Source organism: Glycine max, chromosome 13, assembly GCF_000004515.6.
Source record: "Glycine max cultivar Williams 82 chromosome 13, Glycine_max_v4.0, whole genome shotgun sequence".
Classification (NCBI taxonomy): Eukaryota; Viridiplantae; Streptophyta; class Magnoliopsida; order Fabales; family Fabaceae; genus Glycine; species Glycine max.
The window spans coordinates 25,517,771-25,542,552 of record NC_038249.2 but is presented as its reverse complement, the minus strand read 5'-3'; the positions used below and the strand labels follow the sequence as shown (position 1 = coordinate 25,542,552).

At 29.7% G+C, this 24,782-nt stretch overlaps 1 protein-coding gene across 1 annotated transcript; it reads right to left on the bottom strand.

Annotated features, from left to right (window-relative positions):
* Positions 1-16,009: 16,009 nt before the first annotated feature.
* On the bottom strand, positions 16,010-23,160 carry LOC100808118 (glucomannan 4-beta-mannosyltransferase 9). The gene is made up of 10 exons (XM_003542501.4): positions 22,773-23,160; positions 22,334-22,633; positions 22,081-22,179; positions 21,718-21,970; positions 18,457-18,567; positions 18,158-18,294; positions 17,676-17,789; positions 17,397-17,596; positions 16,725-16,880; positions 16,010-16,594 (listed from the first exon to the last, which is right to left on the bottom strand). Exons 2-10 carry the CDS (start codon positions 22,631-22,633, stop codon positions 16,429-16,431), a joined length of 1,536 nt encoding a protein of 511 aa, XP_003542549.1. The 5' UTR covers positions 22,773-23,160; the 3' UTR covers positions 16,010-16,428.
* Between the last annotated feature and the right edge of the window lie 1,622 nt (positions 23,161-24,782).

Genomic DNA, 24,782 nt, shown 5'->3' with positions numbered 1-24,782 from the left:
GCTGGTTGCTTTTTTACCTTTTAAAACCTTTTAAAAGTTGTGAAGCTGTTCAATAAAAGATTTAATAATATTTTGAAAAGCGAATTTATTTATGTCCAAGTTGTGATTTGAAATAGTCGAGTTGTGTTTAACAAAAAAAAATATTTAAAATGTTCATAACTTAAATTCTAAAATTGCATCACTCAATAATGTTATCATCTTAATCAAATATTGGATGTTAAGTTAATAAATCAACTAAAATTGTATAATGTTAAAATATAGAGATAAAAATTGACAAAAGAAATTAGGATAAAAATTATCCAATTTTTATATTATAGACAAGAAACATTAAATTCATTTTATTAATGATATTTTGAACCAATTTAATTGTGTTTTTATTTTTTAAAGTAATTTGTAAATAGTTTTAAACAACTTGTTTCAAAACATAATAAGAAAAATAACATTTTGGTAAGTATTATTTTGAAAATAAATTCCTTATTTTTTATCTAAGGAATGCTAGCAACAATTTGATACTCTCTTTCTAACATTTTCTCCATTGTTGATTAAAATTTATTAAAAGAAAAAGAGATATAAAAGTGTTTTTTAACATAACGTTTATTGACATGAATAAAAATAAGAAATGAGTAAAACAAGTACATGTTAGAGAGAAAAGAAATAAGAAAGGTTGTAAAAGAAAAAAGATTTTTAAGACAAAGGAAATTAAGACTATTTTTTAAAATTTGCTTGTCTTTTTTTATAAGATTATTTTTTAATTTTTAAATGTATTAATTATTTTTTATTTAATCTTACTTCTTTCTAAATATTAATCAAATAATTAAGTGAATTCAGAAATAAGAAAAAAATAATTTTAAAATAATAATATAAATGATTAATAAATTTAATATGATCAATTAAATTAACTATTTAAGAGAGGTAGATAAGAATGAAAAATTGATATAATCAAAATGGGAGGGAGTAATAAAAATGAGGCTATTTTTGTATTTTACTTCTCAAGTCTCAACCGTGTCTGTTCCTTTCTTTCAAATGGGACCCGCATGATTCTGTTCTTTCCAGTTTCCATCGTGTAGTACAGTGTTCCACATGGCTACCTGTCTTCTTTTCTTTTTGCCAGCATTCGTTCCTCACATCTTCACAGCATACAAACCATGCGTAAATGTGGATTTCTTCAACCCAACAGACCATACAAATGCAATTAACCTACCTCTGAATGCACATCAAGTTGTGCTCCTTCTCTTTCACTGTTCTCACTTTGTGAGAAAGCTTACAAAAATACAACGTTAGTTAATTAGTACTTATTAGCCCCACCACATACTCAGTATCATGCTTCATTAGTCACAGATAATTACAAGCTCGCTTTATTTTGTCAACTTTGCTTTATAGCATCAACTGTGAGAAAACTGTATCTCTGATCTTGTTCTCCATTATCACAATTGTATTAACATTTTTTTATTTCCCATTTCCTTGAAGATGCACCTTTTAGTGAGGAAGAGGTCGAGAGTGAACAAAGTTGTGACCTTTATGGGGAAAGCAAGTGAGCTTCTGAGAGCATCATGAGATAGTCCTACTTAGCAACTTTGATTCTTTTCTTCATTTTCTTGACCTTTTCCGTTAAGGGCTGAAGAGAGGAAGTGAATGGAGGTTGAAAAAATAGAAAGAAAGGTACCCACCATGATTTTTAAGCCCGTTCCTCTAAAACCAGTGCCTATCTACACGCTTGGGGAGAGAAACCAAAAGGGTTATCATCGTGCATGTATTGAATTCTCACATGGCAATCAGAAAATTTGCGGGTCACGTGATGGGTCAAACCTTGCTGGTGACAGTGGCAAAGCTTGTGAACATAGAGCTTCTGATGCTGTTTCCAGCCACAGGAAACTCGGGTTTCGGGAACACTTGTTCGCAGTTGAGGCTGAAGTGAGGAACTAGCGTGACACAACAAGGGAATAATGATAGATTGAAGAAACCGTTTGTTCCTTCATTCATCCTTGACAATGCCAGCGATCCTCATGGTAAGTCCTGCTATTTTAGGCCCTTGCTACTATTGTATGTGGAATTTAATATAATAGCTAGTTTTTTTTTTTTGCTAAAATAACTTTAATTTGCATATCTTCATGCATTTTCTGCTTGACACTTATCAACCTTGAGGCCATGTTGCTCTATTGTATTCATAAAACCTTCTGCTCCAGAGGCACAATTTACACCATTTCCTTATCAGTAGTTTTCTGTTTTAATTTCCTTTTAATACTTGATCAATCTGGGACTATATTGCTTTTACACTGATTTGTATACTCTCGTTTGACACAGAAACATACATTGCTTGCGGCAGCAAGAGAACTTTTCAGGATAGCCCAATTACGATTGACAATGCCGACCAAGAAGAAAGTAGACAAAAAAACATCAATGCAAATCAATAGGGAAGAAAAGGATCCAAGAGGGGAACAGAGAAATGCCCCTGCCAATAAGTTTGACAATAATTACCGCCAATCGGCAAAGAACTCTGTGGCCATGTTGTAGAATTTGCTGTTTCTTCACCATTCAAGGAAAATCACAACCCGGATAAGGGAAGTAGTCGTTGATATTGATCTTAATAATGTAAAACAATTAAGGATTTTTTAGATTATCAATTATATGAAAACAACAGGAACTTGAAACTTATGATTCTCACAAATAATACATATCTTTCTCCATATGAAGACTTCTCTCCGATGTACTTTGATTTTCTTGGAAGAAGAGAGAAATAAGATTTCACTCTCTTTTTGTCTCTTTATGTTTGTGATGACGAGCTATAAATGAGAGAGAGAACTTTTTTATCAGAAATGAAACCTTATTTTAGGTTAGTGGGCATTAACCCCTTTTATAACCACTACTCTCATTAAGTAGCAAGTAACATACTTTTAGAAATTTCTCCAATTTAATCCAATTACAATTTAGTCCCTAATTATTAATTATTTATTTATTAGTCTCTACATAAGTTACATGTCTCTCACATGAGACATTAATTCTAACATTCTCTCACTTGACCAATGTGACATCAATAAACATTATGGACTAAATAAATAAATAGATTAAACTAACATAATGCGCATTAAAATGACTGAATCGTTCTATACATTGGGTATATCATAATTTTATGATTAAAAATAAGAACCAATTCCAGTCATGGCGGTTGTACATCACTTAATCGACATAGTCCCTTCCATGTACTACAAATTAGTCTTCTCCTTAATATGATCATTAGTTAGGAGTACATAATTGGTCCAACATAATGTCTTTATTCAAGACAAAACTTATTAACATTATTCTAATACAAATATGCATATAAACATAGAAAACAGGTAATAAAAAACACATCATAATTGAGCTCAGAGTATCATTAAAAATACATAAGGTAAATTACACTTAATGATCATAAATAACAATAATGTCCATACTTTCAACATGTTCTATAAATGTATTGAGCGGAAATCCCTTTGCAAAGGGTCAGTTATCATAAAGTTTATGCTAATATGTTTTATTGACACTCTTTGTTTCTGAACTTCTTCTTTCACGATAAAGTACTTCAATTCCACATGCTTAACACCCTTAGAGTACTTGTCGTTCTTAGAAAAAATACTGTTGCATAGTTATATCAATACATTTTCAGCGGCCTAGGAATACTGTCAACAATTCCAAGCCCTGAAATAAAGTTCAGCAGCCAATTAGCCTGAATTGTAGCCTTAAAACATGCTACAAATTCAGCTTCCATGGTAGATGCAATAACAACTCATGCATATGGAATTGCTTTCATTTGTTTTCATTCCATATCATTTCTAGGACATTGTGCAAAACTAAATTTTCCCCTTTTCTAAATTGGAATAGGTGATGCTAAAAATACCTTTTCATCCTAAATCTCTCTAATACTTTATTGATATATGCTTTCTGAGATAAGTCTAACAATCCTTGTGATCTATTATGGAATATTTCTATCCATATCACATATCTTACCTCACCCATATCTTTCATTTCAAAGTTACCAGAGAGAAACTTCTCAATTTCATGAAGAAGACCAAGATCATTAGTTGCAAGCAAAATGTCATCAACATACAAAATTAGAAAATAACCTTACTCTTACTGACCTTCAGATATATACATCGATCAACAGTATTTTCCTTAAATCTAAAGGAAGCAATGGTATCATTAAACCTCAAATACCATTGGCGGGAAGCTTGCTTAAGACTGTATATTGATTTCTTTAATTTGCACACTTTGTGTTCCTTTCCTTCAACTGAAAACCCCATTGGTTGGTCCATATAAACATTCTGCTCTAAATCTCCATTAAGAAAGACAATTTTTGCATTCATCTAATGTAGCTCCAAGTCATAATAGGCTACTAATGTCATGATAATCCTAAAAAAATCTTTTCGTGAGATCGGTGAAAACGTCTCTTTATAATTAATGTCATTTTTCTAAGTGAATCCTTTAGCAACAAGTCTAGCCTTATAACGTTCAAGGTTTCCATGAGAGTCACGTTTAGTCTTGAAGACCCACTTACAACCAACTCTCTTACAACCCTTTGGTAATTCTACAAGGTCTCAAACATCATTATGTTCCATGGAATTTATCTCTTTTTTCATGGCATTCAATCACTTCTCAGAATTATCATAACTTACAGCTTGTGAAAACAAAACTGGATCATTATAATTAATGCTTAAGTTTGTTTTTATTTCGTGCAGGTATACCACATAGTCATTCGAAATAGCTAGTCTCATTTCCCTTTGAGACCTCCTTAATGCTACTTCTTGCGGTTCTTCCATAATAGGTTCATTATGTATCATGGGCTCATTATTGTGTTGTGTTTCTTCATTGTTGTTTGTAACAATAACTAACGGAGCAATCACTTTACTGCTAGAGGCACAAGCTAAAAGGGACTTGTACTCTAACTTCTTTAATTTCCACTTCTCGTGGAACTGTACTCCCACTGATTTCACCATTTTTAATGAACCTTGCATTTCCAGTTTCGACAATTCTCATACTATGATTAGGACAATAAAACGTATACCCTTTTGAGTTTTCTGGATAACCAATGAAATATCCACTGATTGTTCTTGTATCCGATTTTCTTTCTTGCAGATTATAAATCCTTATTTCTGTCTGACAACCCCAAACATGCAGGTGCCTTATACTAGGTGTCCTATTCATCTACAGTTCAAAATGTATCTTTGGAACTGCCTTACTAGAAATCCTATTCAACAAATACATGACATCTTTCAAGGCATGCATCCACAAAGATACAGGTAAAGTTGAATTGATTAACATACTTCTTACCATATCCATTAAAGTTCTATTATGCCTTTTTGATACACCATTTTGTTATGGTGTACCAGACATTGTGTATTACGCACAAATGCCACGTTTCTGAAGAAGCTTAGCAAATGGACCTGGGTGTTGCCCAGTTTCATTGTATCTTCCGTAATACTCATCACCTCTAATAATTTTCACCTTTCTATCTAGTTGTCTTTCTACTTCATTCAAGTAAATTTCTAAGGCATTACTGCCTGAGGTTTCTCATGCAGTAAGTATACATAACCGTAACGTGAATAGTCATAAATAAAGGTGATAAATTATCTTTCCTTTCTGAAAGAACTAACATCAAAAGGTCCATAAATATCAATATGCATAATTTCAAGAAGTTGGGTGCTTCTTGTAGCTTCTTTCTTTGTATGTTTTGTTTGTTTTCCCTTGATACAATCCACACAAATATTCAGATCCATAAAATCTAGATCAGGAAGAATTTAATTCTTTATTAATCTTTTCATTCTTTCTCTAGAAATGTGATCTAAATTTTTATGCCACAAGAAAGCAGATCGTTCATTCACTACACTACGTTTAGTGCCAACATTATGATGCAGAGTTAAAACAGTTTCATCATACAAATCATCTAATTTCAATTTATATAAACCATCACAAAGAACACCAGTACCAATGAGATGATTATGCTTAAATAAACTGAAACATCCATTACCAAAATTAAAAGAGTATTCAGTAACACCAAGTTTAGATAATGAAACTAATTTCCTAGATAAACTAGGTACATAAAGAGTTTCCAGTAAATCTAAATGATGTCTAGTATCGAGTTTTAGACAGTAAGTCTCGACTGCTTACACTAGAGTTTTCACTTTATTCCCCATGAAGACGAACTTCTCATTTGGGCTTATGATTTGAATTGTAAGGAATCCCTACATAGTGTTAGAAACATAAGTCGTACATCCAAAATCAATCCACCATGTATTATGGGGAACTTCACTTAAGTTTGATTCAAAACATACATGAGCATTAAGTTCACCCTTCTTTTCGAACCAAGACTTACACTTTATACAATCCTTTTGGAAATGTCCTAATTTCCTACAAAATTGACAAATATTGTCCTTTGATACCTTCTTCTGGATTTGCAAAGAGTTGTCATTGATCTTTAATGACTTTTTGTCTTTATCATGCTTCTGCATAAATTTCTTTTCAGCTCTTTGATTCCCTTGGTGGCTTACATAATAGACTGAGTGACTTCCTTAATTCTTAAGCCTTGTTTCTTTCTAAACTAACATACTGTGTAATTCATGCACATTCCATTTATCTTTTATTTGGAACGGGTCATACTCATACGATAATGAGTTTAAAATAACAAGGAAGTTCTCATTCACAACCATTTCCAAGATCTTAAGTCTTGTTGCAATGTTTGTCATCTCAATGACATGTTCATGCATAGTACGCGAACCATTAAACTTTATGGTGGTCAGCATACTCATTAATGTCTCAGCAAGAGACTTATCAGCTGTCTGATCCCATAAATTCTTTAGCATTATTGGTCTTAGGGAGAGCTGTCTTGATACTGTCTGCAACAGCCATTCTCATGAACATTAAGTTGAGTCTGTTAAATCTTTTCCAAGCTTAATAATGAGCTTTCTCTTTATTGCTACTAGATTCAATAATAGTAACAAACTTCTCTTCCAATATAGCAAGATCAAGATCCAAAACACCAAAGTGAAATTGGACTTGCTCATTTCAGTCAGAGAAGTTAAGCCCATTAAAATTGACACAGATGATACATGAGAATTCAGTGAATTGGGAGCATGTATTGCATAATAAAATTCATATAAGTGTTTTGGGACATAAAACACATGTCATACATATGATTTATTCAAATAACAATCAATGTATATTGATGTTCTCCTTTGGGTGATACACCAACACAATCATGCTAATAAAATTCTTAATGTTATTTGGCAATTAAATATGCACCAATTAGTAGTATCTATTTCCTTTGGACATATGTTACTTTTGGAAAACCATTTATTTATTAATCAGAATATTTTATTTCATTGTCCTGTCATGGCCCACGTTGCAACAAGTGTCATTAAGAAGATCCTCTAAAGAAAGGAAAAAAATGTAATTTGAATGATTAGGTTATATTTCTTTAAAAACATGAATATGACGTTAGGTTGACTGAGAAGGTCTAATCGACTTTAGTCAAGTCATGTTGTGCTCTAACTCTTAAGTGGATTGATGACATAAATGATGTAATAAAACTGATGGTTGAATATGACATTTGGGATATTAACAAATTGCCTGAAAGTGTGAAACTCATAAGTTGTAGATAAATATCTATAGTCGAAACGAATTCAATGGGTAATATTGAGATATATAAAGATTGTGTTGTCACCAAAAGTTTTAGAAGAAAGAAAACATTGATCACAAAGAGACTTTTTTTTTTAATTTCATAGAAAGACTCTCTTAGGACTATAATGACACTCTAGATTATTTTGACCATTGTTTTGCATGGATGGATGTAAAGATTATGTTTCTAAATGGAAACATTGATGAAATAATTTATACGGTGCAACCAAAAAATCTTGTTTAAGATGATCCAAAGTTTATGGCATCCAAACTAAAGAAATCCATTTATGCTTTTAAACAAGTCTCTCATATATGATAATACAAAATTCATCAAGATTATCTCTTATAGTGTTGAGGTAAATTTGATTGATGATTGCGTATGCTAAAAGTTCAGTGGAAGTAAATTTATTATTTTGGTATTATATGTCAATTTAGATTACATGATTTTGAAAGGAAAAATAGTTTCACTTTAAGCCCAACAATTTTCTTGCTTTTATCATTTGAATCCCAGAAGTCAGTTGTGTTGAGCTGGCCTGAATTATATAGGTTTCAAGAGGCTAATATTTTCCTTAAATTTAAATATTCATTTGGATTTTGCTAAACACACTGGATTCGCTGCTTCCACATCACCAGTAATGGTGAACCATTAACCATCACAACATTCATTCGAAAGTTGAAGAAGATAATGGATTCATGAGGAGAAACAAGATCTGTTGCCTGTTACTCAATTTTCCTGAAAAGGCAATTTGCTTGGCTATTTGTTTAGATGAACCTAAACAATTGTCCTTGCGAGAAAGGCATGTAGTGAGTAGTGACATTGTTGCACCATCCTTCTCCCTGGTAGAAATGAAGAAGATTAAAAATCAATGAAAGAACCTTCTATGATTTGTCCAAAAAGGTGAGATAAAACAATGAACCAAAATTGATATTTAAGAACCACTCCACAGAGAATCACATGAACTGCATAGTATTTTCAATTTCCCCATCATCATTACCATTGAAAATATTAAGCATGAGATTAAATGCACAATTAATATGGTTCACTATGAGAATACACAGCAAAAATTCCTAACAGGCTCCTTTTGTCTCACTCGTTCTGAACACAAGTGATTGGCACATAAGAAGCTTCTGCTGCTATCAGGATAGCACAGACACACACACATACACCAGATTCAAGCATTAGCTTATTCTTGTAGTCTTCATTCTGCACAAATCTAACATTTTGATGGTGCTTTTGATGGTTACAGTGACAGTGCAAAAGTGTCTGATACCGAGGATGATGTGGAGAGGAAGAAATATTTTCCAATCCCAGTATCAAAAGTCAGAATGACAAATCAAATAATGAGAAGTGAGGGCTTTTTTACAATATGGGTGTATTTTTTTTCGTTATTTTTCATTCAACCGGGTAAGTATTAAAAAATTATTTAAAAAGGATAAGTCATAATAATTGTTAGGGCTTATGAGTTAGAAATCATAATATTTTTACGACTTTAGTTAATTTTTTTTTACGACTTTGAAGTTGTAGGGATTTTTTTTTTTTAGTTTTACGACTTTAAAGTCATAAATTTTTTTTATGACTTTGAGGTCGTATATCACTTTTTTTAATGTTTAAGTGATTTTTTTTCAAATTTATAATTTTTTATAATTTTATTTTATATGTTATTAATTTATTTTAATATTTTATTATTTAAAATATGTTATATATTTTGAATATTGCTTTATTTAAATGTTTTGTTTATTTAAAATTTATATAATCTATTAATAAAATACAAAATAAAATTAAGAACAACATAATTAATACATTAATATAAAACGCACAATACAAATGGAAGAAAAATATAAAAAAAATTATACTTATTTTTTTAAATCAACATTTTTAAACTGTTTTAGAAATGTTTTTTTTTATGTTTTTCTTTCATTTATATTGTGTGTTTTATATTACTGTATTAATTATGTTGTTTTTAATTTATTATGTATTTTTATTAATAGATTATCTAAATTTTAAATAAAACAATATTAAATATATATATAACATATTTTAAATAATAAAACATTAAAATAAATTAATAACATATAAAATAAAATCATAAAAATATTAATAATAAGTCAAATTAATATTATTTATTATACATTTAAATAATTTTTAAAAAATTAAAAAATAAGAAAAAAAACCATAAAAAATTATAAATTTGAAAAAAAAACTTAAACATTAACAAAAAAGTGATTTACGGCTTCAAAGTCGTAAACCAAAAAAAAGAAAAGATTTTATGACTTTAAAGTCATAAAACCAAAAGAAAAAAAAATTTATGACTTCAAAGTCGTAAAAAAAAAATTAACCAAAATTGTAAATAATTTTACGATCTTAATTAAAAAAATAAAAAGTTATAACAAGTGTTACGACTTCTTCTAACACTTGTTACGACTTATCTCTTTTAGGTAATTTTTTATAATTTATCCCAATTGAAAAATAAAAATAAAAATATATCCCATTTAGTAAAAAAGCTGAGAAGTGAGAACAAAAGTATGTCTGAAATCACTCCAGTGTATTTATCTAACTAGTACTTTAATTGTTGCATGAGATAAACTCTTTATACATGCAATCGTTTAATTATATAAATTAAAATTAGTTTATTATAGTTTTAGTAAATTAAGTTAATATAAAAATCATGTAAAAAAAGTTAATATAAAAATAACATCAAATTTAATTTAAATTTAAAAAATAATATAAATTATAAAAATGATGTTCTAAATATCCAATAAGCAACAATTTTATAGCCAAAAGTCAATGACTAATCTCCCCATTTATTTAAGGAATTGATATTTTCTAATATAAGATATTGTATAAGATTAATAGTAAAATATACAATATGAAAAAAATATAATAATTGAAACTAAATAATATAATTAAAATAATTGATCTATAAATAAAATTTGCAAGAGTTTAAAATTAACAAAATTAAATTACAAATATCCAAAATATATTTTATCAATTAAATTAAATTAAACTTGATGTAAAAATGTCGTTTATTTTTATCATTTTATATTTATCAATTACTTTAACATATAATTTTATCAAATATTTATAATTTAATAAGTTATTTTAATCGAGCTAATAGCTTTTAACCATCAGGTAACTTCTAGCCTTCCAACTAATTTTGGCTTCTCACTCAGTTTTGCCAAAAATAATTCCAATAAATTAAAAGCACAAATAAATAATATTCTCCATTTAATGAAAATAACTATATATATATATATATATATATATATATATATATATATATTATAATTGATATTATTTAATAATGTAAAAAAAATCCAATAATTAAACAAAGTTAATCTACAAAATTCCAACATTTGCAACTTTATCTTCAAAAGCTATTGGCTGAGAATTGATAATTTTATCTGACAAATTTGTAACATAAATTGTGAAAGATGATGATTTAATGTATGTTTGGTCCAGCATCAAATCATATAAATCTCATATCTTTCTCAAAACACTTTTAAAAAATGAACCCGATTTGATTTGTCTCAAAGTGTGTCCAAAGACACTATATCTTTGCAAAAAGTTGTGTTAGGAGAGATTTTGTAGCTTTGTTGTTCGAAGTTGCATTGTTTGTGATATGGTCAAGGTAAATTTAATGTCTTCTCATTCGTGAAGCACGTTAAAATTTTGCTGTGTATGATGTTTTCTTTAGTTGTCAATATTTATGTAAGTACATGTAGAAGAAAAGGATGTCACATTACCCAACCAAACATGGAAACACTTGGCAAAAGGGTGCGTGTGACCATAACATAACCATTAATTGAATGAAGTGTTATAGGTCTCCACTGAGGGGGGAAACATCCCCTTCACCAGCCTTTCTACTTGGTCCACCTTCCTTGTTTGGCAGAATTTGTAAAAAAAAAAAACAGGTTATTGAAAGTGATACAACCATATAGCCTTCGACCCACGTTGCATTTGTTCAGTTGTCAATGTCATGAATATTTCCATTCACTAATATGTTGTACATGATATCTGGCTTGGAATCATTACATGTATATTAGTTTGGCCAAAATCTCCTTGGCCTTTTCATTTTTCCTTCATATACATTCATGATTAATTCAACAGTTTTTTTTTTTTTTTTTTATCACAGCAGAACAGTTTGGTCGTTGATCCTCTCTCTCCCTTGCAGAACAGTTTTCATTCTCCTACCTTGAATGGGAACAAAGCATGTGTTTGGGTGATTTTTAATAAAATTGATTTTTTTTATAAATTTAATTTTGATTAAAATTGATTTTGAAATTAAGTTATTTATGTTTATATATTTTTATCATAAAAGCTAATAGTAAAATATAATAATTTTTTTATCTAATGTAAAAGTGATATAAAATTATTTTAATTCAAAATCAAATTTGACTCCAACGTTAATTTCTCAACACATAATTAAGTAGGTGAATATTTACTTAAAATTATTTTAGCTGATATTTTATCATAATTTTGAATGATTCAACATAAATTTAAACATGTATTAAACATTAAATATAATACACTGAACGTAATTGTTCATCAAAATCAAATAACGATTCCAACTGAAGCAAAGGGATAGAGGGGAAACATTTTTTGAAGTGTCTGAACTTTTCTTCTCTTTTTAAATTATCTTCAGAGTTATCCCGCATCGTTTGTGAACTTAAAATTTGATGAATATTTAGTGAAATGTGTAATGAATCAAATTGACATGTATTGCAGTGCAGCCAAATTCAAATGTATGAAAATAGAATAACTCATGATACTAACATTGGATGGAGTTGAGCAAATTTTTATGTCATTTCTAAGAGTAAGACAAATAATAAAATTATAATTATATTAATGTATAAAATACTTCTATCCGATAGCTTTGAAATTGAAGAGAGAGAGAAAATTGCATTATTGAATAGAAAAAATAAAAATATTTTGTAGATTTCATTTCATTATATATATATATATATATATATATATATATATATATATATATATTAGAGTTCACATATTGGAGAGATTCTAGGGATACAACCTTTTCACTTCTACAAACTAATTGTTAGGGAGATTCGAAGGGTACACCTGTGGATCAGGAGCCACCACATAAAGAGATCTGACACCACACTTTAACCCAAAACCTTAAGGTCCAGGTTTATGGGTTTTCTCCTCACTTATATGGTGCTCAACCTTTTCACTTCTACCTGATGTGGGACTTCACCTCACACTTCTAACCCAACATATCTCCCCCTCAAGTGTGAGTCTATTCCACATGGTAGCCTCCCCCTCTAGTGGAAGTCTTTTTTATCATCCACGAGTATAGTCATGGCCACCTGCGATACTTGCACTGTCCGCTAGCCATTTTGGCCACCCTGCTCCACCTGCGGGGCACGCTGTGCCGCTAACCATTCTGGCCACCTGCGGTACTTGCATACTCGTCTGAGCCGGTCATCAACTTGAACCATCGGCTCTAATACCAATTGTTGGGGAAATTCGAGGGGTACACCTCTGGACCACGAGCCACCACATAAAGAGACCACATCAGGTAGAAGTGGAAAGGTTGAACACCATATAAGTGAGGAGAAGACTCATAAACCTGAACCTTAAGGTTTTGGATTAGAGTGTGGTGTCAGGTCTCCTTATGTGGTCCCTCGTGATCCACATATGTACCCCTCGAATCTCCCCAACACATACTTATAAGTCTCTAGTTTAACCACTAAATTTTGTAGTGGATCAATTCATTTTATATAATTAGTTAATTACTCTGAACAATGACAACGGTTATTAATTTCATTTAATTTTTTCTTGATTAATTTTCTTTTTATTATTACATGTACATATTATAAGTCTCTAGCTCAACCACTAAATTTAAACATGTTTACTATTTAAGTCACCCCTCATAAATTTGGAGAGCTCCTCTAAAACCAACATTTTTTATTTAATTAATTAATGTGATTATGGATTCCGGTGGACTGCTATTGTTGTATTTTCTTGGCACAGGCTCGTCCATTATTGCAAGAGACCAGTGGTTTGTCATCCTATCTGCCAACAGTATATGTATTTATCTTCTTTTTTTTTTTTTACTTAACTTGACATTTTAATAAAATTATTTAATTTAATTTTAATTGTATTTAATTAAAATTTAATAATATATGCTATAATTTTTTTAAACCAATATATGCGATAAAATTATGTTCACATGATTTGTTGATATAGTATATCATTTTTAATACTACATATAATTAAATAATAAAAAAAGAAATATATATTAAAATTAAGATATACTACCTCCTCGGGTCATTTTTATAAGAAAAAGTTTAAGAGTATTTTATACTAAAACTTGTTTCCTATATAAAAAAAAAAAAAGATTGGAGGGAGTATTTTATAACATATCGTTCAAAACAAATAATATAAATATAATATCACATTATGTAAAATGTTATTCATTAAGTCAAAAAGTTTTATTATAAATATAAATTCCTTTTGTTTCTTTTCAACTATTCACTTTAGAAGGATAAGACAAATTAAAAAAAATTAAAGATAATTTAACTTAATTGATAAAATAAGATAGGTAAATTGTTATAAATTTTTGGATACTTATCTTTGTTTCCTACTAACATTCTCATTTGTATTTTTTTCCCAATATCTTAATATGATTTCCTCTATCATTTCTCTCTTAGACAAGTAAACAAAGTATTTAAGAATTAGATAGACATAAAGATATAAGTGAAAAGACAACAATTAACATTGTCTTATATCTTAAATGAATAGATAAATATAAATGAAAATTTTCTTTATGAATAAAAAATGGATGGAGTAATTATTTTTTAAAAAAATTGGGGGACATAATTTTAAAAGAATACAAGACAAAAGTCGGGATAAGATAAGATGAAATATAACTCAAATTTGTATTTAAATCATATCATGCCTAATTTCTAAATTTAAACTCATCAAAATTAGTTTTAGCGGGACAAAACAAGCCATAAAATTTCTCACTCTCCTAATACTGTGAGTTTCTTTATTGTTCATCTTATAAGGAGGAGGAGAGAACAATCAAGTAGATGAAAAAAAGACATAATATATTACGAGTAATTAAACTCACACATTCATAATATGTTCCATAACTTAACCAACTAAACTAAATTGAAGACACAAATCTAATCTTGATTATTTTGCGAGGAATTATGTTAATTGCATGTCAAGTACTTCATATGAAGTGAGAATACTATTAATTTTAATGAAAAAAATGTTGGAATAACATATATGAACCATTAGGGTAGATACATAAAACTTTAAGTTCAATTCTCATTGTCACTATTTTACACGAAAATAATATGAATAAGAAAAAATCTCACATGGAATAAAAAAAAACAAGGTGCAAATAAACCATATATATTACATATTCATAAATAAAATTTATCTATAATAATAATAATAATGAATTATACATATAATTAATTATTTAAATATTTTCTACCTCTAATTCAAACACATTAAATGTAAACAACATTTATATTTTGATTTTCTTTTTTTGAAAATTGTCTTCTGAGAATCCATCATGTATCTACGGATTGTGACAACAGCAAATTCGGTGACCTCATATTTCCTTCTTTGAATAGACTGATGAAAAATTGACTTGGGTTCAGATATGGTTGTTGGATTATTAATAGAAGAGAAACATAGAGCAGACAATTATGAATGCTTTTGACTTGTTTTTACCCTTTTCATGAAAATGGTTATGTTTCAGTTGCCAAAGTAAACACTTTTCTGGTGCCAATAGGAATCAGGACTTAGCAATAGTTTATATATATATATATATATATATATATATGAAAATGTTAAATGTTAGTTTTTTTTAGAATGTTAAGAGATTCGAATCCACATCTCTTTCTCTCTTATTCTTCCTTCAATCTTCAGACCAACTTTATAACTAGTTTGTTAGCATAAGTAAATGCAAAGAAAGAGAAATCAGAAACAGCTTCTAACAAGAAACCTTCGATACTAATTTCACTTCCTTTTCTCAGTTTCCTTGTGATGCATACAAGGTTGGTGGTTGGAACCTGTAATCCCTTTAGCCATAGATAAACCAATTAAAATATTCACTTTCCTATAAACCAATCAAAATATTCACTTTCCTTGTTCATATTAAGGAATGTGTCTCATGCATTTGATGTAATTTTTTAACATTTTTTAGCATGTTTAATTTTACATCATAGATGTGATTTTTCACATTTACTAAAAAGCTAATAGTATAGTTTTCACATCCCAAACATAATTTCTTATTTTTCAACGAGTGGTCCAAACACACTATTTTGTATAATTTTGACTAAAAGGCAGAGAGCAAGTAAGACAAAAAGGAGAGTCAACATGAAATTCTGTAATCTACCCCATTTATTGAAGATGATTATTATTTCTTCAAACAAATTCAAGTAAAGAAAGGCAAAAGAAGGAAATATCAATAAAATTAAAAAGAAAAAAAAAGAACTACAAAATCTTATAAACCATGTGTCCAATCAAAGATGTTTGCCCAGGGAAGATTAATGCCTGTAGAATGCTGTATTCATTTTCTGTATGCTTCATTTCCAAGATAATAACTTCTGTAATTTCCTTATGTATCTCTGTTGAATATTCACAAAAAAAACTGTTTCGAGCCACCGACTCTGAATATGCAGAACCATGAACAATGACCACCCATTCATTTATACTAACACAAGCTTTAAATTAATGTCACAGATTATACTGTGAACACTATTACAATATGTAGATATCTGAATGAAGTGTTGTCAAGTCCTCTAGGTGTTGGGATCGAAAATACCAACATATCCAAAGGCCATGATGAAGAAAGCAATTGATTGGATGTATAGGAATATGTAGTAGCGGTTTTTCCCGAACATAATATCATAGCAGCCACAGAAGAAGAGGTAGAATCCAACAAGAAGTTCCAACATGTGATGAATCCTAACGATATTCATCACAAAGACAACAAATATAGATAGGTAAGCACTTAGATATATCATCTAAAAAGTGAATTAATGAATGTTATTGTTATCTGATTAATGAAACCAATAATAGCAATACTTTATTATACCTTATCCTAAACCGACTCTTGGGTGGTTTACCCTTTTGAGTGACAATCCATTCATTCGCTCGACTACCCTCTAGTAGACCAATAATCGTTGCCTTTGTTCGATGCAGAGACATGGTATTCTCAAAGAGAATCCAGAAGACCAGCAAGTGGAGTGACCTAAAAAATAGTTAAACACCTTGAGTCTACAAGGTTACAATAGTAAAACATGTTCATTGTCTTTAAAGTTTTTAATCTTCTTAGACCAGTTGAGAATGTCTCATGCAATCAATTTGTGCTTGCTCATTCCTAGGAATTAATTCCTCATTACTTTTACATAGTTTAAAGCCATTCATATGTGCTATGACTAAAGAATCATACTTGAAAGTGTTTATTATGCGCTTCATGGATCATCTAAGAAAAAAGTTTAATTTTTATTCAATATTAGTATACAATCTTTTTGCATTGTCAACCAATAAGAAATCATGGTATGACTTTTGAGATAGTTATTTATGAAGAAAGTTAACAAATTTATCATACATATCAGATTGCGATCCAATGATAGTATAAAAATGATTTATGCCGTCACTGCATGAACTATTTTCTCTAAGGTTAATCCTACTTTTGTTTGAGATTTGATAGTAGAGGCAAACAGATTATAGAGCAAAGGAGGGAAAAGTTGAGAAAAATGAAGACCTTGGAGTTCCAACAGCATTTAGGAGTGTGATGATGGAAGGGATGTACACAGCACCCCACTTGGGGACCACCACCTCAGGCACCACAACAGTAGCAGGTAACACAATACAATAGAACATAAAAGTGTTGAGGTGGGCCACGACCTTCCGGACAAAGAAGAAGCTGTAAATCACATATATCTTCTTATACAAGGACACCTTCTGCAATGGACACACATAAGAATTTTGGTCATAAATAGCCTATACTTTCTGTCCTGCCAATTCAAGGGAGAAACCTTACCCTGTTTCTCATAATCTCCATGAACATTTTCATGAAAAGATTGGCTGGTCCACAAGACCACCTGTGCTGTTGGAAGCGGTAGGCGTTCAAAGTACTTGGCAATTCGTTTTTAACCTATAGTTGAATTAATAAACTCATGTCATTCATCCCATGTCAACAAAACTACATCATGAAAGAGTTTAATCATTATGCATTGTCATATGTAAAAAAATTTAGATTGTCTGCTAAGACATCATCTTTAACCTATAGTCCAATTAATAAACTCATGTAATTCATCCCATGTCAACAAAACTAGATCATAAAATAATTTAATTGTGATGCATGTGTCATATGAAGAAAAAAAATTACACAATCAGCTAATAAGAAATTATTATTAGTGTAACTTTTAAGATAGTCATCCATAAAAATTAACAAACTTATCGTAAGTCCTAACATACACACACATTAAATTTTAGTCATATATTGAATTAAGCAAATGGAACCTTCAAATTGGGTAGGTACAAGAATTTCCATCCTCTGAGACTGGCTCGGACAGCCAGGTCCATATCTTCCACTGTGGTCCTATGATTCCACCCTCCAGACTCATACAACGCCGAAATTCTCCATACACCAGCAGTTCCTGTATCATTTATATGAGTGCAAAAATTGGTTGTAAATTACTAAATTCATCATGCCACAACCACAATAAAAACATTTTCACTATTGCACTTAAAATCAATTATTCTTTTTTTCTTTTATAAGAAAAGGAAAACGGATGAAATTGTTTTTATTAGATGATTACCGTTGAAGCCAAAGAAGGCGTAAGTGCAAGACCCCACTTCTTGTTCCACAGTGAAATGGTAATCCAGTGACATCTCTTGCATCCTGGTCATCAAACATTCATTGGCATTCACTGAAAAAGAAAAAAGAAAAAAAATGCATTGTTAATTTAACAACATTGCTACAATCAAATTAGAAATTTTATCTTGTAAGTAAAAATTATTGGAATATAAGTCTAAAGTCAAGTCTCACATCTAGTATGAATAAAAAAGTTAAGCATTATATAATTAAAAAAATATTTATAAATTTAAACTTTAAGATTTTAAATTAAGACATGATATTAGACTCATTTATATAATTTTTGGGTAACCCATTACATTTCTCCTGTATTTATTCCTAGCACAGGAATGATTTGCGATATCAATTCAGCTGTCTTTTAGTAATAGATATAGACAGTGACTGGGAAATGAGGGTCCACCATTAAAATTGCACATGCAGCTGCCGGATGCAATAGTAGTTAAAGATTTTCTTTTATCAATGTGTATTTTCTAAGATTAAAACAAAATAAAAATGTGTGCGGTAATAGTATAGTACTAGAGGGGGAAAAAATCCAAATAAAAATAATAACAATAAAGGAAGAAGGGAGATGAAAAAATGAAAAATAAACATCTTATGAACAATCATCACATCAACCACCACAATTATACCAACAACGGTGTTGTGTCCTTGTAAGTAAAACACAGGTACCCCATGAAATACGCATGCAGATTAATTTCAAGTATTGCCCTCTTTTGCGGTCACAACAATCCACAATAATTATGTTTCGGACTTTAAGAATAGTCGAACCCAAGTTGCAACTTCCTTGATTGAAAAAAAAAAAACTTCAAAAGGTATGAGCTGAAAAATTCTGGTAAAGTGGTAATGCACATGATCAGGTCAATTCTTAGATTAGTACCATGTCCTTCTCGTTTAATTGGCATGCTTAAAAGTCACTCAGATAGCACAATGCACTGCATCCTTCAATGTTATCATGTGTTCCTTTATTATATAGTAATCATGTTGGAATACGAATTCCTTATGCTTTTTAAATATGAATCTGCCAAAGTGTAATTCCATGCGTGAGTGCTATGCAATTTTTGTTATGTACATAATCATTTCTTTAATCTAATTATAGCATAGTAATTTTGTGAAATAATGAAGAATAGTACTACTCAAATAATTAGAAGTAATGAAAAGGCTTACAGAACATAATAATTGACTACGCAGATAGGCAGACGAATGAGAGCCACTTGCAACTGTAATTTTATTTTTATTTTTATTTGTATTTTATGCAAGCAACTTTACACAATTATTTAGATAAGTAAATGATTAGATATACATACCATAATTATATGTTCTTTCTCAGAGTGTTTCATCCATACGTCACATTTATTAATATAATAAAATAATTATATATATATATATATATATTATATAGAAATTGAAAAACATACCACTCCAACAAAGATAACAATATTTAGTCTCTTTATTTAGATATTCGTATAGCTGATATAAATAATTTGTATGTACTAATGACAATGTGACATATCAACAACACTTCATCTTCCTAAAAATCATGTGTTCTTCCTCATAATACTTTTTGGTTCAAAGTCGAAACATGAAAAACTAGTTGAGCTTAATACGTACCAATCTAGCACATACATTTGTAGGTAGTTACTATAATCACCTTATTATTAGCTGGAAGATATAAATAACTTTAATTACATCACTAACATAAAGTTAACTGATCTTTTTAAATAAAATAATAGACAGAGTCAACATATTATCTTGGACAAGGTTGTTTCAATTTAAAAAAATTTACTTTAAAATACGTATTTTTTATAAATATTTTTTAATAAATAGATAGAATTTATTTCTTAAAACAATAAAAAAATTATTTTTTTAAAAGCAGAAACAATTTAAATAAAAGGTGAGTTTGTTTAAATTTTTAAAAATAATTTTAAAATAAATATTTTTTTAAGAAACAGATGGAATTTATTTCTTAAAATAAGTAAATTTTAAAAAAAAATTAGACAAATACGTTATAAGAATAAAAAAATACTTATTATATTAAAATAAAGATATATTTCGATAAATAAATTTAAACAAACTTCCGCTAAAGACTCCAAAGAAAATTTATGAAGATTTTGCATATGAAATCCCCTTTATTCCTTGAGTTGCTGGGCCTATAAACTCCGAAACTAATTCCCCCCACTACTGTGGTCCAACTATGTCATCTCACTTTTCGGCCACAGAAAACTAACCCCATTCTCGCATTAAACGAACCATTACAAGCACTCATAATTAATCCCCGGAAACCATTATTGTTGTATCATGTTTAATCATCTATCGGTTCATTTTTATGATGGTGACTTCTCATGACAGACTGTATTCAAAATAGAAAAAAAGAGATTTGGTATTTGCTATTATTATTCCACACTCTTACTTTTTTTCCAGTACTATGAAGATTGAAGACAACTGAACCCAAACAAACAAAGTAAGAACACAAACACAACACTGGGCCTTGGTGAACACGGAAGAGGCTTGTACACGTGCCCTATGTTGAGGGCCATTTCAACACAAAGTGGGACCCACCTTAGCCCTAGCAAACAGAAACATTTCCAAAACAAACAAGACCCACCGACAGTATTTTTTTTATTTGCTTAGCTTGAGAACCATGACCCCGGATTAAGGTTAAAAATGGTTAATCCAAGAAAAAAAGAATTATAAAGTGAGACTTATGTCATCTCTTGTTGGTCTCACTAAATTATACTACTAATTAACTAATCTCTAATATAGAAATATCAGCTTCTTAGAGAATAAAGTTGATTTTAACCGTAGTCAAATTTGATTTTATAAAAACATCCATGTTTAGTTATTATCAGATAAAATTAATTTTGTTTCAAAAGTTCGATTTGACTAAATGTGATAAAAAGTAACTTTTATGTTGAGTTGAAAATTTTATATTAAATTTTATAACAAACTTCTTTTCAGGGACAAAAAAAGCATCTATATATAAATCATTTCACTCAAAAACAAACTTTTATCAAAATTAACTTTACAAATACATATCCAAACATATACATAGATAAATTTTAATATTCTAATAATTATAAGATTGATTTAATAATAATCAAAAGGAAAAAGAAAAAAAAATTGTGGGATTTAAATTTTTTTCACTAACCAAAATTAACGATTAACATTTGTAAATAAAATTAAGAGAGATTGTGAAAAGAGAACATACCAAACTTCCAGCGTGCCTGAACGAGACCAAGTTCAGGGTTGTTGACAAGGAATGGGACAGTTCGCCAGAGGAAATCAGGCTCCGGTTGAAAATCGGCGTCAAAGATGGCAACATAGTCACATTGCTTCACGTAGCTGCGTTTCATGCCTTCTTTCAGAGCCCCTGCTTTGTACCCGTCTCTGTTGTCCCTCACCTCGTACTTTATGTTCACCCCTTTGCTCGCCCATCTACTACATTCCATTTGCACCAGCTCCTGCATTTTGTTCATTCATTCACAATTCCCACAATCAATCCCCTCACATATCCCTCGTCGGCTAGAAATATGACTTATGTCGTAAACCCAAATTCTAATAACATGCGTACCTTGATTGTTGGGTTAGTAGAATCATCAAGAACTTGTATGATGATTCTGTCTGAAGGCCAAGAAAGGCCACAAGCAGCACCGATTGATAGCTGATAAACCTGCTTTTATTCATTCAGAAATGTAAAAAATATGAGTCAAAAATAAGTGATGAATAAAAAGAAATTGTTGGTTCAACAAGTAATAGATGTGATAGTAAGTTCTTACATTAATATTAATAATACTATGATAAAAAAGGATTAAAAGAAAAATGACCTCTCTTTCGTTGTACATTGGGACTTGGACCAAAACCATGGGATAGCTAGAGTTTCCCAACTCAACATCGTCCTTCATAGGCTCCCACTTGTAACGCTTCTCGGGTCTTCGACTAAACAGCTTCACCAAGCAAATGACAATGCCCATGTACACCCTCTCGACCAGCATCATCAACGACATGGCCAAGCACAGAAACACTGCAACTCTCAGCATTGGCACGATCACTGGCTCCTTCACTTGGCTCCAAATCAAACCCATTTGGTAGGAAATGTCATCCCTGTCACCTTGGAACGATTCCATCTGAAAAACAAAACGAAATGGATTTCAGAAAATGAACTAAGTTTGGTAAAGAAGCAGAATGTTTTTCTTTTGGGTAGTTGCTATATTTATGTTTTGCTTCAGGGTCACGCAAAAAAGGAAGCTAGCTAGAGAAACAAACCTTGCTCCTCTCTGGATCTTAGAACACTGAGGAAATTAATGAGAGAGCAGAAAATTGACGAGGGAAGAGTGGTGTTTTTGGTGGTGCTAGTTTGTTAATTGCATGCCACTTTTTTTTTTTTCTTCCAAGAGCAGAACACTGATCATGTAAGTTATTATTATGAGAGAGCCAAAGCAAATAAAGGGTTGAAATAAAAAAAGGTAAAAGAGAGAGAGAGAGAGAGAATGATGAAGAGCAAGAGAGAGAGAGAATGTTCTTTGTTTTGTAAGAGAGAGCAACGGCCTCTCTGAGGTTGCTGCTCTGTCTTCTCTCTCTGTCTTCTCTCTCTGTTGTTGGCCTTTTATAATGGGTTTTTGCACCCACAATGGCTCAAAACCTCTAACTCTTGCTGCTGCCACAAGTGTGAAAGTTAGGCTTATATAAAAATCAAATGTCTATGACAAGAGCTTTTCTTACATGTGCATTAATATTCTGATATATGTTAGGAAGTTAATATATCACATAACACTTAATCAGCATTTAATGAATTTCATTAGTACATTTATTAAACTTAATTATATACACCATTTTGTCTTATAAATATAATACATGTTTTAATTTTTTTTAAAAGTGTGCCGTATAAAATAAGTATTAATTTTAATAAAGTAACATCAGAGTATTAAAAAATAATACATAAACTCAGGCCGGTGGTGAGCAGTATTGTACATTTATACTTGGGAGGTTTGTTCCCTTATTATTTTTTAATATATATGGTATTTTAAAATTAAGATAATCATTTCTATTTACTTGATTGTAGAAAGAATGATATTGTGTTAATTATTTCTTTTTATTTTTTGGTAACGTATACGATTATCATTTTATAGGCTCATTATGAAGAAAATGGTATTATTTCATCATTTTTAAACAAACATTCTATTTCTCTTTTTTTATATATAGTTTTTATTTAGTAGATATTATATTTTTCTCTTTTTGAAAAAAATATTTTAGTGTGATTTCGTTTATTTTAAATAAGTTTTCTTTTTATTATTCATTATTACTATTTTAAAGGTTATATATGATTGTATTTTTAACCAAATGACATTATTAGTCTTCTCTTTATATTGTTTTCAGAATTGTATGATAATTATTAACCTTTGTCAATGGAACAGGTTTATGAACTTTATATGAGAGATAGACAACTTGAACTTGAAATACACTAACAAATATTCTTTTTTCATTTATTTTTTTTCTCTTCTCACCTTTGTTTTTACTTTTATTGTTTGCAAGATTTTAACATGTTTCTCACATTGAGTGCACAGTCCAAACACAAAATTGTATAAACCTTGGAAAAAATTGGATATATATATATATATAAGAAATTCTTGATGGCATGTAAAATGACTGAGTCTTGCAAATTTATTAATATATTTTCTATTATATGTCATTGAATATTAGAAAACACAATTATAATTTTTTTAATGAGAATAATACTTATATATTTGTTTGATGCATTTGTAAGTATAAAAATGTTTCGATTTAGTTTTTAATAAATAAATTGTCTTCTTTTTATTTATGCAAATGTTTCATATATGATCTTGATTTTTATAAACAATAGATCAAAAGGAGACGATTGTTCTAATAAAAAAAACCAAAGGATCACATTTGGTGCATTTTCATAAATGAGGAATTAAAAGGAGACAATTTATATTTTTAGGGACCATAAAAAATATTATTCTATTAATAGAGATTTAAAATATATTCAAGCTTTATACTTTAAAAATTCGTAGTTAAATCCTTAAACTTATAACTAATTTTTAATTAGATTCCTAATCCTAATCACATCTTTGCTAGAGTTCTATTCACTATTTAATTGAAAAAATATTTATTTAAAGACCCGGAGAATATCAAACTAACAATTTAGTTTCTAAACTATTTAAAAAATTTAATTAACTTAATGGATCCTAATTAACAAAAATGTTTCCCAACACTCAGTTAAAAATGATTTATAAAAAATGTAGGGACTCAACTATA